At 47.1% G+C, this 15704-nt stretch overlaps 1 protein-coding gene across 4 annotated transcripts in view; it reads left to right on the top strand.

Moving 5' to 3' along the window:
* NSD2 (nuclear receptor binding SET domain protein 2) overlaps positions 1-15704 on the top strand; it is a 114267-nt gene that overhangs the window by 48774 nt on the left and 49789 nt on the right. For all 4 annotated transcript variants that reach the window (XM_030801369.1, XM_030801368.1, XM_030801370.1 and 1 more), the window contains 2 exons: positions 869-1351; positions 13571-13715. In XM_030801369.1, coding sequence (XP_030657229.1) covers positions 869-1351; positions 13571-13715 — 628 coding nt within the window. The remainder of the gene's footprint in view (positions 1-868; positions 1352-13570; positions 13716-15704) is intronic.

Here is a 15704-nt window from a genome sequence, read left to right as displayed (position 1 = left end):
ATATATACACATATATGTGTATATATACACACACACACACACACACACAGAGGGATTGTATTAATGTAACGTGATAGGAATTGATTTCTGGTTTAAAGAAACAATAAAGGTATTATGTTGGGCTGAATTCTAAAATAGGTTTTTATAATTTTTTTATTTCTATTATTTTTTTAAATTTGAGATGGAGTTTCACTCTTGTCGCCCAGGCTGGAGTGTAATGGCATGATCTTGGCTCATTGCATCCTCCGCCCCCCCGGGTTCAAGCGATTCTCCTGCCTCAGCGTCCCAAGTAGCTGGAATTACAGGTGCCTGCCACCACGCCTGGCTAATTTTTGTATTTTTAGTAGAGACAGGGTTTCACCAGGTTGGTCAGACTGGTCTTGAACTCCTGACCTCAGGTGATGTGTCTGCCTCGGCCTCCACAGGTGCTGGGATTACAGGCGGGAACCACCACGCTGGTCAAGTTTTTTATTTCTAAAATTATGTGAAAATGTAAAAGTATTCTTTTCTTTTTTTTTTTTTTGAGACAGGGTCTTGCTCTGTCACCCCAGGCTAGAGTGCAGTGGCGTGGTCTCAGGTTACTGCATCCGCCGCCTCACAGTTCAAGTGATTCTCATGTCTCAGCCTGCCTAGTAGCTGGGACCACAGGCATGCACTACCATGCCTGGCTTATCTTTTGTATTTTAGTAGAGATGGGGTTTGGCCATGTTGGCCAGGCTGGTCTTAAACTCCTGGCCTCAGGTGATCCATCTGCCTTGACATCCCTAAGTGCTGGGATTATAGGCATGAATCATGTGCCTAGGAAAAGTAGTTAACTTTTATGTTTGTGTAATGAAACTTAGTGTCTCTTTTTTTTTTTTTTTCCCAGCTGTTGAAACCAATTTCAGGGAAATTGAGGGCCCAGTGGGAAATGGGCATTGTTCAAGCAGAAGAAGCTGCAAGCATGTCAGTGGAGGAGCGGAAAGCCAAGTTCACCTTTCTCTATGTGGGGGACCAGCTTCATCTCAACCCTCAAGTAGCCAAGGAGGCTGGCATTGCTGCAGAGTCTTTGGGAGAAATGGCAGAATCCTCAGGAGTCAGCGAAGAAGCTGCTGAAAACCCCAAGTCTGTGAGAGAAGAGTGCATTCCCATGAAGAGAAGGCGGAGGGCCAAACTGTGTAGCTCTGCAGAGACCCTGGAGAGTCACCCCGACATAGGGAAGAGTACCCCTCAAAAGACGGCAGAGGCTGACCCCAGAAGAGGAGTAGGGTCTCCTCCTGGGAGGAAGAAGACCACAGTCTCCATGCCACGAAGCAGGAAGGGAGATGCAGCATCCCAGTTTTTGGTCTTCTGTCAAAAACACAGGGATGAGGTCAGTACTAAGTTGTGTTTCATGCTAGCAAGTTTCAGAATTTGAGGAACATCCCTTCAGTGCAGAATCATCTGTTTCTCAGCATTATCAGGAGAATCTAACGTGAGCCTTGCATAGATTTTAGATCTAATAAATAAGTATTATTAGGGAACAGCCATTCTGACCCTTGAGGGAAAAGATACTTGACTTGCACTCTGGGTTCCTAAAATATCCCTTCTAATGTAGATAAGAAGATACCGAGAACAGGCCAGGCACAGTGGCTCATGCTTGTAATTTCAGTACTTTGGGAGGCCAAGGCAGGAGGATTGCTTCAGCTCAGAAGTTTGAGACCAGCCTGGGCAACATGGTGAAACCCCATCTCTACAAAAATTAGCTGGGTGTGGTGGCACATGCCTGTAGTCCCAGCTGCTTGGGAGACTGAGGCAGGAGGATCCCTTGAGTCCTGGAGGCAGGAGGATCCCTTGAATCCTGAAGGTGGGGTTTGCAGTGAGTCATGATGGCATCACTGCACTGTAGCCTGGGTGACAACAGAGCGAGACTGTGTCTCAAAAAAAAAAAAAAAACTAGCACAGAGGGAAGTGGGTCTCATCAGGCTGCGCTTTGCTTGAAGCATGTGGCCATGTCCTTAATGTGTGACTCCAGGTTAGCATTTTCTCCAGCAGTCTGTTCTGAAGCTTCCAGTGCAGGGTATGCTCATCTATAAAGCTCATTGTGTCCACTGGCACTGAGGGTGTTGATTTATTTCCCTGACATTTAAAAGGGTAGCAGTGTGATTAAGACATTTATATAATTTTCTTAATTGTCTTCATAAAATATACAGTCTGTTAGTACATAATAAAGGCTGTAAAGAACTGAAGGAGTTGGGTTCCCCACTTCCCACTTTTGGTTATGTTACTTGGAGTGGATCATAGTCTCGTGCTTAAAAGGCTTTAAATGTTCATTTTAATTTTATTTCCATAGGAATTTTCCATTCAGTAGTCTAAATCTATGTGGTGATTAAAGGTATCAAAAACAATAGTGTCGGCCAGGCACAGTGGCTCACACCTGTAATCCCATCACTTTGGGAAGCTGAGGCGGGTGGATCACGAGGTCAGGAGTTTGAGACCATCCTGGCCAACATGGTGAAACCCCGTCTCTACTAAAAATACAGAAAAAATCAGCTGGGCGTGGTGATGCGTGCCTGTAATCTCAGCTTCTCAGGAGGCTGAGGCAGGAAAATTACTTGAACCAGGGAGTCGGAGGTTGCAGTGAGCTGAGATTGTGCCACTGCACTCCAGCCTGGTGACAGAATGAGACTCCGTCTCAAAAAAAAAAAAAAAAAAAAGTCTGTCTTCAAAAAATTTTCCATGAATCTTTAACCAGCATGTATTTTGTGGCAGGCAGCATGGCACAATAAGGAGCCATGAGTAGTTCAGGCAGAGATGCATAAATGGGTAACTGGGTATTCTAAGAAATCTACTGGACATGATTTTTTTTGTCCCTATATGGGATCTGGAAATTCTGCCAGAGAAAGGCATTTGAGTGATGCCTTCAAGAGTAACCCATGGCTGGGTGCGGTGGCTCCCGCCTGTAATCCCAGCACATTGGGAGGCTAAGGTGGGCGGATCACCTGAGGTTAGGAGTTTGAGGCTAGCCTGGCCTACATGGTGAAACCCTGTCTGTACTAACAATACAAAAATTAGCTGAGCATGGTGGTGTGCGCTTGTAATCCCAGCTACTCAGGAGGCTGAGGCAGGAGAATCACTTGAACTGGGAGGCAGAGGCCATAGTGAGCTGAAATCATGCCACTGCACTCCAGCCTGGGTAATCTGTAGGGCTTTTCTCAGGAATGCAAGGGTAGTTTGATGTTAGAAAGCTATTATTGTGACTTACTGTGTAATGCTCATCTCCGTAGAGGGAGAAAAGGCATTTGATAAAATTCATTGCTTTTTTAAATTAAGTAAACACCTTGTATTTATGGGGTATATGTGATATTTGGTACACGTATTAAAGTTCATTGCTTTTTCTCCTTGGGAGGTTGAGGTGGGAGGATTGCTTGAGCCCAGGAGTTTTGAGATTACAGTGAGCTGTGATTGTGCCACAGCTTTCTAGCTTAGCTGACAGAGTGAGACTCTGTCTCATAAAAAGAAAAGAAAGGCTGAGTGTGGCAGCTCACATCTGTCATCCCAGCACTTTGGGAGGGTGAGGCAGGAGGATTGCTTGAGCCCAGGAGTTTGAGACCAGCCTGAGCAACATGAAACCCTGTCTCAAAAAAAAAATTTTTTTTTTAAATTAGCCAGATGTGATGGCATGTGCCTGTAGTCTCAACTACTCAGGAGGTTGAGGCAAGAGGATTGCTCGAGTCCAGAAGTTTAAGGCTGTGGTGAACCATGATCATGCCATTGCACTCTAGTCTGGGCCACAGAGTGAGACCCTGTCTTAAACAAAAAAATTATTGCTTATTGATAAAAGATTAGTAAACCAGGAATAAAAGGAAACTTCCTAAATCTGTTTAAGGATATGTATCAGAAGCTTTCATCAACGATATTACTGATGAAACTTTAGAAGCATTCTCTTTAGGCCAGGCATGGTGGCTCACACCTGTAATCCCAGCACTTTGGGAGGCTGAGGCGAGTAGATCACTTGAGGTCAGGAATTCAAGACCAGCCTGGTCAACATGGTGAAACCCCATCTCTACCAAAATTATAAAAAATAAGCTGGGCGTGGTGGCGTGCTCCTGTACTTCCAGCTATTTGGGAGGCTGAGGCAGGAGAATTGCTTGAACCCAAGAGGCGGAGGTTGCAGTGCACCAAGATCGTACCACTGCACTCCAGCCTGGCGACAGAGTGAGACTCCGTCTCAAAGAAAAAAAAAAAAAGCATTCTCTTTAAAATCATGAACGAGAGCCAGGCACAATGGCTCGTATCTGTAATCCTAGCATTTTGGGAGGCCAAGACAGGTGGATCAATGAAGGTTGGGAGTTCGAGACCAGCATGGCCAACGTGGTGAAACCCCGTCTCTATTAAAAATACAAAATTTTACCAGCTGTGGCGAGTACCTGTAATCCCAGCTACTCGAGAGGTTGAGAAAGGAGAATCGGTTGAACCTGAGAGACAGAGGTTGCAGCGAGCCAAAATCACACCACTGCACTCCAGCCTAGGCGACACAGCAAGACTCTGTCTCAAAAAAAAAAAAAAAGAATGAGACAGGAAACCATTTTTCACCATTTAATAAACGTTGTGCTGAAAATAGTAGCCAGTATTAGGCCGGGTGCGGTGGCTCACGCCTGTAATCCCAACACTTTGGAGGCCGAGGTGGGTGGATTACTTGAGGTCAGGAGTTTGAGACCAGCCTGGCCAACATGGTGAAACCCCATCTCTACTAGAAATAAAAAAATTAGCCAGGCGTGGTGATGCGTGCCTGTAATCCCAGCTACTCAGGAGGCCGAGGCAAGAGAATTGCTGGAACCTGGAGGCAGAGGTTGCCATGAGCTGAGATCACACTACTGCACTGCAGCCTAGACAATAGAATGAGTCTTCGTCTCCAAGAAAATACTAGCCAGTATTATAAAGGAATAAATAAAGCTGTCATTGCTTGCAGAAGTCTATGTAGAAAACTCAAGAGAATGTACAGAAAATCTTTTAGAATTAATAGAGTTCACCAAAATTGGTGGATATAAAATTAACATACAAGTGCAGCATCAAAGAGGAAATGTAATGTTAAAAAAGATACCATTGATAATAGAAACGAAAATGTCAGGTACTGCGGAATCAATATTATGAAATATGCATGTAACTTTAGAGAAAAATAACTGATATTTTCGCAGACCCCAATAAAGATATATATATATATAGGAAGATTCAACCTTCTGAAGTTGTCAGTTCTCCCTTTAATAATCTATAAATTCAGTATAATTCTAATAAAACTTCCAACAGGAATTTCTTTACCCTTTGTAAGTGGATGCTGATGTGGCCACATTTGAAGAGAGGCTTGGCCTGAGGACTTGCTCTACCAGATAGGAAGTTATCTTATTTAAAATAGCAGTATTTGGCCAGGTGCGGTGGCTTACGCCTGTAATCCCAGCACTTTGGGAGGCCGAGGCAGGCAGATCACCGGAGGTCAGGAGCTCCAGACTAGCTTGGCCAACATGATGAAACCTTATCTCTACTAAAAATATAGAAATTAGTTGGGCATGGTGGCAGGCACCTGTAATCCCAGCTACTCGGGAGGCTGAGGCGGGAGAATTGCTTGAACCTGATAGGCGGAGGTTGCAGTGAGCTGGGATTGTGCCATTGTACTCCAGCCTGGGTGACAGAGCAAGACTCTGTCCCATAAAAAATAAAATAGCACTGTTCACGCAGGGCAGTGATATGGCCCAAGACGGGGCCAGAACAGGCTCTTGAGCATGTGGACATGGATGGGAAAGGGCTGCAGGCCAGTTGGGTGGGATGTCTGCACTGGACATGGTGCTGGGACCACTGGTGATTTATGAACTTGGCCAGCATGGGAGAGGAGCTTTGTCACCATGGGAGAGGGAAGGATTTCTTAAATAAGCCAAACTGATAACAGGCTATAAAGGCTATGAAACTATGTATGTTAAAATGAAAATCTAGGCCAGGCATGGTGACTCACACCTGTAATCCCAGTACTTTGGGAGGCTGAAGCGAGAGGATTGCTTGAGCCACTGCACCACTTCAGCCTGGGTGACAGAGACCCTGGCTCAAAAAAAAAAAAAAATTCTTATGTGTCAAGGACACCATCAACACAGTGAAAGGACAAATTCTGTAAAGAGCCGAAACAATTCTGAAGGAGAACGGCGAGTTTCTTGGAGGGCCAGTAAGTGCATGAAGAGATGCTGCTCAACTGCGGCCATGCCCAGGGAGCTGTATGTTACGATCCTGGTGGGATGGTCCTTCACAGTCATCAGGTGAGCAGACATCAAACTCAGAACAGCCAGGGATTGAGAAGATGAGCAACAGTGGGACTCCTCGTACAATGCTGGTGAAACATCATTTATTACACCTGTTTTGAGAGAAATTTGGCAATATCTAGTGAAATTGAAGATGTGCTTTTTTTTCTCTTACAGTTTTACTCCTTGATATTTACCCTAGAGTAATTTTGTCCTTGCACCCAAAGAGAGACCACAGTGTCCAAAACCAAAAAATAACCAAGTGACAGACTATGGTATGTTCCTACAGTGTAACTACACATCAATTAAAGTGAACTCATTGGATGTCAAAGAAGAAACAAATTGCTGAAGGGTATGCAGATTCTATCACTTGTGTAAAGTTTGAAAAGGGCCACATACCCACAATTGAGTTTAACTTATCCCTTTCTCTGTGTCCATCTAAAAAGTGTAAGTGGGCAGCTGTGAAGGTATGTGCCTCTCTTCAGGAGCCAAGAGATCTATCCAGGGAGGAGCCATTAACACCTGGTGGAGTAGCTGTGGTCGTTGTTGGATATAAAATGATACAAAGCAGGCAAGGTGCAAGGTGGGAGGATCACTTGAAGCCAGGAGTTTGAGACCAGCCTGGGCAACATAGCAAGATGTTATCTCTATCAAAAATAAAAATAAAATAAAATGGTATAAAGCACTCAGCAATGTGTGGACAGCCACCATTTCCGGCATGTTGGGAGAGGGTGCAGTGGCAAGCTCTGAATGGATACTCCAGTGTTTGATAGCTAGGCCTGCACGGGGTTGGTGAAGTGCTGTATGCTCTTGGGCCCTGGAAGCAGGGTAAGGTGGTGTCGGGTGAGGACCGCCCCGTCAGCCACTCTGGCATGTTGCTCGGCTGTGTCTCCACAACCCGTTCACTAGTTTGGAATTGTGAAAAAAAAAGTGGGTACCTGAGAATTAAAGCCACTGTCCAAAGACCACCCTGTTGGCTTTTTGGGACCCAAACTGATCTCAGATGGTCCTTCTAGTGCTAAGAAATGTGCCAAAAATGAAAGTCTGGATTGGCACTATACTAAAAGTAATATAAAACCAAACTGAAGGTGTACAGTTAAAACTGAGTTCTGGGCAGAGTGCAGCAGTGGCTCACACCTATAATCCCAGCACGTTGGGAGGCCGAGGAGGGCAGGCTGCTTGGGGTTGGTAGTTTGAGAACAGCCTGGGCAACACAGACTCCCATCTCTACAAAAAAACAAACAAACAAAAAAAAAACCCAAGAAAATTAACGGGGCATGATGGTGCAGACGTGTAGTCTCGGTTACTCAGGAAGCTGAGGCGGGAGGGACCACTTGAGCCTGGAAGGTCGAGGCTGCCGCGAGCCATCATTGCGCCACTGCACTCCAGTTTGGATGACACAGAGAGACCCTGTCAAAGCAAAAACTACAAAAAATTGAGCTCTGTGTTAATGTCCGACATTCTGCCCTGCCCACCCCTGGTTCCTGATGTAAGGCCCATGGGGCCTCCCTTCCCTCCACTGGACTCTGGCTGGGTGGTTTTGAGGAATTTTCTATTATCAGAAAAGCAATGACTATTAGGATGCTCTTTAACCGTTCTATAATAAGCAATTCTAAACTTGAGGAAGCTCCTCCCTGCTTCCATCTGTAACCTAGGTCTTTCTACATTGTTTTTTCTTTTTCGGGAGTGCTGGTGCACACAAGGATGGTTTTTGTTGGGTCGTCAGTTAACCAATGGCCAACCCTTGAGGGATAGAGTCAGGTGGAGCTTCCCTGCTGCTTTCTGGACTTTCCTTTTCTAGGGTCCCTAGATGGGAAGTCTGACTTCAGGACTTTTTGTTGCCACTTGCTGACTCTTTAGAGGTCATTTTCTTTTTCTTTTTCTTTCTTTCTTTCTTTTTTTTTGAGATGGAGTTTTGCTTTGTCACCCAGGCTGGAGTGCGAAGGCGCCACCTCGGCCCACTGCAGTCTCCTCCTCCAGGGTTCAAGCGATTCTCCTGCCTCAGCCTCCTGAGTTGCTGAGACCACAGGCACATGCCACCACGTCTGGCTAATTTTTGTATTTTTAGTAGAGATGGGGTTTCATTATGTTGGCCAGGCTGGTCTTGAACTGCTGACCTCAGGTGATCCACCCGCCTTGGTCTCCCAAAGTCCTGGGATTACAGGCCTGAGCCACTGCACCCAGCCTAGAGGTCACTTTCTAGCTTCCTTTCTCCCTACTAGTGAAGAAATATACTTCTTTATATATATATAAATATTTTTTGTTTTTGTTTTTGAGACAGGGTCTTACTCTGTCGCCTAGGCTGGAGTGCAGTGGTGCAATCATGGCTTGCCACAGCCCTGACCTCCCTAGGCTCAGGTGATTCTCCCACCTCAGCCTCCCTAGTAGCTGGGACTATAGCCATGTGCCACCACGCCTGGCTAACTTTTCTATTTTTTATAGGGATGAGGTCTTGCTATGTTGCCCAATCTGGACTCAAACTCCTGGCCTTAAGTGATCCTCCTACCTCAGCCTCCCACAGTGTTGGGATTACAGGCATGAGCCAGTGCACCTGGCCGGCTCCAGTATGAGCAGCATTTTCACTAGCAGGCTTTTTTGGCCTGATTTTTTTTTTTTTTTTTTTTTTTGAGACGTAGTCTCACACTGTTGCCAGGCTGGAGTGCAGAGGCATGATCTCGGCTCGCTGCAACCTCCGTCTCCCAGGTTCAAACGCTTCTCCTGACTCAGCCTCCCGAGTAGCTGGGATTACAGGTGCCCACCACCACGCCCAGCTAATTTTTGTATTTTTAGTAGAGACAGAGTTTCACCATGTTGGCCAGGCTGGTCTCAAACTCCTGACCTCGTGATCTGCCCGCCTCGGCCTCCCAAAGTGCTGCCATTACAGGTGTGAGCCACTGTGTCTGGTTTGGCTTGAATTTTAAAATTTTTTTATTTTATTTTTGAGACAGGGTCTCACTCTGTTGCCCAGGCTGGATTGCAGTGGCGCAATCACAGCTCACTGCAACCTCTGCCTTCGGGGTTCAGGCGATCCTCCCTCCTCAGCCTCCCTAGTAGCAGGGACTACTGGTGCATGCCACCACACCCAGCTAATTGTTGTATTTTTAGTAGAGACAGGGTTTCACCATATTGGCTAGGCTTGTCTCAAACACCTGACCTCAGGTGATCTGCCCTCCTTGGTCTCCCTAAGTGCTGGGATTACAGGTGTGAGCCACTGCACCGGCCTGAGTTTTTAATTTTTAAAGCCTTTTCTACCTTTCCTGATGCTAATTTTTACACATCCATTAGATTGGAACCAGTGCTTTATGTCTCAGTTCTTTTTACATGCCTTGGTATTAGTTATCTATTGTTGCATAACATGTTACTTCAAAACTTAGTGGCTTAAAACAACAACATGCATTTACTGTCTCACAGTTTGTGTGGGCCAGGAATTTGGTAACCGCTTAGCTTAGTGGTTCTGCCTTAGGGTCTCTTGAAGTTGCATTTAAGATGTTACCTGGGGCTACATCATTCTTTTTTTTTTTTTTTTTTTTGAGACGGAGTCTCGCTCTGTCGCCTAGGGTGGAGTGCAGTGGCGCAATCTCGGCTCACTGCAAGCTCCGCCTCCTGGGTTCACGCCATTCTCCTGCCTCAGCCTCTCCGAGTAGCTGGGACTACAGGCGCCTGCCACCACGCCCGGCTAATTTTTGTTGTATTTTTAATAGAGACGGGGTTTCACTGTGGTCTCGATCTCCTGACCTCGTGATCCGCCCGCCTCGGCCTCCCAAAGTGCTGGGATTACAAGCGTGAGCCACCGTGCCCGGCCTAAGGTTTGACTGATGCTGGAGGATCTGCTTCCAGGGTACCTCCCCTCACTCATGCTGCTGGCAGGAGGCCTTGGTTCTTCACCATGTGGCCCTCTCCACAGGGCTGCTGGTGTGTCCTCACAATATGATGGGGGCTGGCTTTCTCAAGAGCAAGTGATCCAAGAAAGAGCAAGGTGGATATCTTTTATGCCCTACACTTGGAGTCATATGCAACCATTCTGCACTGTGTTATTGACTACGCCGTAAGCAGTAGTGGGGGCTTGAGCTCCAGGAGGCAGGGCTCACGGAGGGATGGGGGGTCGTCTTGGAGAATGGATACCTAAGCATTCTTCGCTGAAGCCTGAAAGCAAAAGGAAACTCTAAAAAGATGTTGGGGGGAGCACGGTGCAGTGCCTCGCACCTGATTTCCAGCACTTTGGGAGGCCATAGCGGGCAGATCACTTGAGGTCAGGAGTTCGAGACCAGCCTGGCCCACATGGTGAAACCCCCATCTCTACTAAAAATACAAAAATTAGCCAGGTGCGGTGGCGCATGCCTATAATCCCAGCTACTCAGGAGGCTAAGGTGGGAGAATCGCTTGAACCCAGGAGGCAGAGGTTGCAGTGAGCTGAGATCACTTCACTGCACTCCAGCCTGGGCCAAAATGAGACTCTTATCTCAAACAAACAAACAAACAAACAAAAACGTGTAGGGAGCAGGTAGAATGAAGGAGGGGCGTGTAATCTGAAGACTAATTTGTAGAGTCTCCAGTTATGTTGGCAGTGTTTTAGTCAGTTGTGGGATTGTGGAAATTTGGTTTTCCATGTTTTTTTGGTACGTTTTAAATTTTTATTTATTTTTGAGACAGAATCTTACTCTGTTTCCCAGGCTGGAATGCAGTGGTGCAATCATAGGTCACTGCAGCCCTGAACTCCTAGGCTGCAGTGATGCTTCCACCTCCACTTCCCAAGTAGCTGTGACTACAGGCACTTGCCACCATACCTAACTAATTTAAAAATAACTTTTTTTTTTTTTTTTTTTTTTAAACACGATCTGGCTCTGTTGCCTAGGCTGGTCTCAAACTCCTGGCCTCAAGTGATCTTCCCACTTAGGCCTCCGAAAATGTTGGGATTATAGGCATGAGCCACATGTCCAGCTTGTTTTTGATACGTTAAGAATAAAGAAGTGGCCACTATTGAATGCTTATCACATGTCAGATACTTTGCCAGTATGTTATTGTACAAAAGTATATCTAGTACTCCTCAGAATCACCTTATAAGGTAAATATAAATTATCTCTGCTTTATAGCTGGCTAACCTGAGCTTAAAAGTTGTAAGGTTTCAGTGAGATGATGCAGTCAGGAAGTAGGAGAATTGGGACCTGACCCTAACTGTGTGTGTGAGCGTGTGCTTTTGTGTTTTTAGAACTTGTAACCATCATACCATACAGTTTCACTGTGAAGCTCGGAGACTTTAATGAGGAGTCATTGCTCTGTTAACCTAAGATGATGATGACACTTTCCTGGCTTCCCCGCAGAAGCCGTCTGTGGTGACTGTCTTGTGAGGCGAGGTGACTGCAGGGCGCTTGTGACTCTGCTTTGACGAAGCAGTAAAGTACACTGTTAGGATTCATCCTAACTGGGGGCTCTGGAGTCATGGTGGGTGATGGGGTGCCAGAGGCAGAGGTGGATGGGAGGGCAGCAGGCCCGTGAAGGAATGTGCTGTGTTTGAGGAGATGAGAGACAGATGTGCTGTGGATCCGAAGCCCTGTGCAGAAACTTTCACTGGTTGAAGAGCTGAGGCCCTTGGAGTTTGAAGAGTTGGGAGTGGGTAGGCTCATGGAGTGGGTCATGGCAGCAATCAGGGCAGGGCCTGCTGGGTTGGGAGGGGTATGGCAGGAGTAGGCATACACAGGGCTGGGGATAGGGACCCCACAGGGAACACTGGTGGAGTGCTGGAGGTCAGAGCCAGACCCGGAACTGCAGAAGGTGTCCTCGAGGTGGGAGGTCCCAGGCAGTTAGGCTGGGGGTGTCTGCAGGTTGTCTAGAGAGGTGGTGGGTGGGCATTGGTGGGTGTTGGTGTCCAGACCAGGGTGAGGACAAGAGGGAGTGGAGCACGTGACTCATCCAGGCAACAGGAGGGCAGATGGTAGGGCCATAGGAAGCTATAAGAAGCCGTCTGTGGTGACTGTCTTGTGAGGAGGGGTTTGGGTTTGGGGGCAGAGGTTACCTCTATTGTCTGGGCAGGTGGTAGGTCCAGGTGGTAATGGTAACCAGCCAACATTAACCTGATGGTTCCTTACCACTGCCAGGTGGAGTGTTACTGCCCCCATTTCACAGAGTGGAGGCAGAGACAGTGCCTTCACTTGCCGAAGTCCACAGAACTAACCAGTAGAGGAGCCAGCATCAGAGCTGGTTGGTGCCGAGCCAGTCAGCAGACTGTTTCCAAAGGGCTAGAGAGCAGTGAGGGCTCTGTTCTGACTGCTCAGCTCTGCTGTTGTGGCAGGAAGACAGCCATGGGCAGCATGGGAACAAATGCGTGGGGCCGGCATCCAGTAAAACTTTGTGGACACTGTTGTTTGAATTTCCTGTAATTTTTGTGTCATGAAATATTATGTTTTTCAGACATTGAACAGAAACAGGTGGTGGGTTATACCTGGCTGGCTGGCATTAGTGTGTCAGCCCTGTGCCCTGCTCTCGAGATCCGTGGCTCTCGGACTTGGGGACACATTAGCAACCCCTGGGAAACCTTTAAATCACTGAGGCCAGACCCGCCGGGTTGGGTTGATCTTGGGTGGGACCTAAGCACCATGGGATTTCAAACCCCCAGGTTATTACCAGGTGCAGCCAAGTCCCCAGAGTCAGACTTCAGTGTGTCTGCGGATCATCCTAGAGACCTTATGAAAGTACAGATTCCTGGTAGGCAGGTTGGGGTGGGGCCTGGGAGTCTGCATTTCTAGCATGCTCCGGGTGCTGATGCTGGCAGCCCTGGTGTGGCTGGAGGGTAGGGAAGCCTCATCTCTTGGCTGTGCAAGGTTGTCTCCGTGTGCTGGCCTGGGCTCTGACAGAAGCCAGCTCACACTCTTTGGTGTGTGCCTTCACCTCTGCCCAGGGCCTGTGCCTGAAAGACGAGGGTAGGTGCTGCCCAGTAAGGACACTGAGCTGAGCCCACCTCCATGTTCAGGGGCAGCGTTCCTGTGGCACTGGCTCTACAGCTAATTTTTCAGGGGTGCCTAGAGGCTGGGTCGTAAGTGAGTTAGTGGTTTGGGAAAAGTATATATATATTTTTATCATTTATCATTTCCAACATTTACAGACGTAGAGTTGAATTGTTTTCACTGGCACTATTCTAATTTATGAGTTTTCAGTGGGTCACAGCATCAGTTAAGCACTACTTTTCTTTGAAGCTTTTAGGGACATAGTTCCATGATGTGGGAATAAAAATGTGATACACTAAGTTCTAAAGGGCCGTGCATTTGATTTCATGCAAAACAAAACCCAATGTGTTTTACAGGTTTAACTTCTCATTGCACCTTCTCCCGTTCCCACAGGTGGTAGCTGAGCACCCAGATGCTTCAGGTGAGGAGATTGAAGAGCTGCTCAGGTCACAGTGGAGTCTGCTGAGTGAGAAGCAGAGAGCACGCTACAACACCAAGTTTGCCCTGGTGGCCCCTATCCAGGCTGAAGAAGACTCTGGTAAACATAGCATTATGCTGATATCCTCTGCTTGGGTTGATGTGTGTAGTGTAGCAAGCTGAGCTCTGGTCTTGGAACTGTAGGGAAGTGTGTCCACTCTCCCTGTTTCTGACCCGTGGGGTTTGGGCCAGCAGTCCAAGTGCGTGTGGTCACAGTAAAAACAGCCTCTGCCATCTGCGTTTACTGGCTTATGAGAGCTATTCGGTGTGGTGCCTTCTGGCCTGTGGCTCCGTTGCTCTCCTGCCCAAGTTGAGCAGCCACTGTGGTCACTGCTGCTGATGGGGCTGTGTGAGAGAGGACAGAAGAAGGAATGGGAGGGAAGGTCGTCTCTTGGATTCCAGGCTTACATGATGTGGTAGGGTCAGCCTTCAGGCCTGTGACTTCCGACGAGGCAGCACTTCTCATGCTTCTGAGAGCAGTCCTGGTTTCGGCTGTAGTCTGCACCTTACAGGGGCCCGGAGTGTGGGCAGCTCCTGGCCTGTTTGCCCGAGAGCTCATAGGGCAAGAAGGGTGACTGGACTGACCTTGAATTCGGTATCCTTTGGTCCTTCCTAGGCCTTCGGCTTAAAAAACCAAAAGTGCTACTTTGCTTTGGGCAGTGGCAAGAGGAGGGAGAGCTGACACTGTAAGATTGGAAGATGTGTAACAATGGTTAGATTCGTGATATGTATATGCTTGGACGCAAATTGTGGAAAACTGAGATTTGAATGTAAAAATAACTGATATATTAGGGTATCAATTTAAAATACAAAAAGTGCTGTATATCTGAAGATTCATCATTGAGGAGCTTTGGAGAGGCCAAACATAAAGTATTTCAAGACTCACCTAAAAGGAAGTCGGGGCCCAGAAGCGATAGGGTCTAGCCACATGTGCCTGCTGTCACCTTTCTCCTTCTCAGATGTTTTCATCTTGATTTAGGTGTTTCTAGATCTCTTCATCAGCTATCTCATTAATCTTGAATTTTGTTCAACTTCCTCAGTGTTCATTACAAATACTATAATTTAGAATAGCAAGGATATTTAGGACTTGTATATTTTCTTTAAAGGAAAATATACCTCACTCTATCAATACACTAAATTTAGAGACGTGTTCCTTTTAAATGACTGGCTTATTTAAAAATAAGCCAGCTCTTCCTGAAGCCAGATTCAGCTTACCCTCGAAGTATAAGCATAAATTTGATTGTGTTATATTTTGCTGAGTGCTTAGTGGATAGAAGTGACAGGTGAGTTTCTGCCCACTGTGTGTCAGGTGTATGCAGGTTCTTGGGTGTCCTTTAATCCTGACTTTCAGGTGACCCTGGTGCTAACAACTAGGATGGCGCACCACATCTTTGTCACGCGCCCATGGCCTCAGTGTTAGAAATCTACACAGATGTCTGGGCATGGTGGCTCAGACCTGTAATCCCAGCACTTTGGGAGGCCAAGGTGAGTGGATCACTTGAGGCCAGGAATTCAAGACCAGCCTGGCCAACATGGTGAAACCCCATCTCTACTAAAAATACAAAAAAATTAGCCAGGCCTGGTGGCGCATGCCTGTAATCCCAGCTACTCGGGAGGCTGAGGCACGAGAATCTCTTGAACCTGGGAGGCAGAGGTTGCAGTGAGGCAAGATCACGCCACTGCACCCCAGCCTGGGCAACAGAGCAAGACTCAATCTCAAAAAAAAAAAAAAAAAAAAAAAAAAAATTCCAGCCTGGCGCAGTGGCTTACACCTGTAATCCCAGCACTTTGGGAGGCCGAGGTGGGTGGATCACCTGAGGTTGAGAGTTCGAGACCAGCCTGACCAGCATGGAGAAACCCCATGTATACTAAAAATACAAAATTAGCTGGGCGTGCTGGCACATGCCTGTAATCCCAGCTACTTGGGAGGCTGAGGCAGGAGAATCGCTTGAACCTGGGAGGCGGAGATTGCAGTGAGCCGAGATCGTGCCATTGGATTCCAGCCAATGGAATGGACAACAAGAGCAAAACTCCATCTCAAAAAAAATGA

This window comes from Nomascus leucogenys, chromosome 20 (genome assembly GCF_006542625.1).
Source record: "Nomascus leucogenys isolate Asia chromosome 20, Asia_NLE_v1, whole genome shotgun sequence".
Taxonomy (NCBI): Eukaryota; Metazoa; Chordata; class Mammalia; order Primates; family Hylobatidae; genus Nomascus; species Nomascus leucogenys.
Note: the sequence above shows the minus strand (reverse complement) of the source record. Positions and strands in the feature narration are given on the sequence as shown.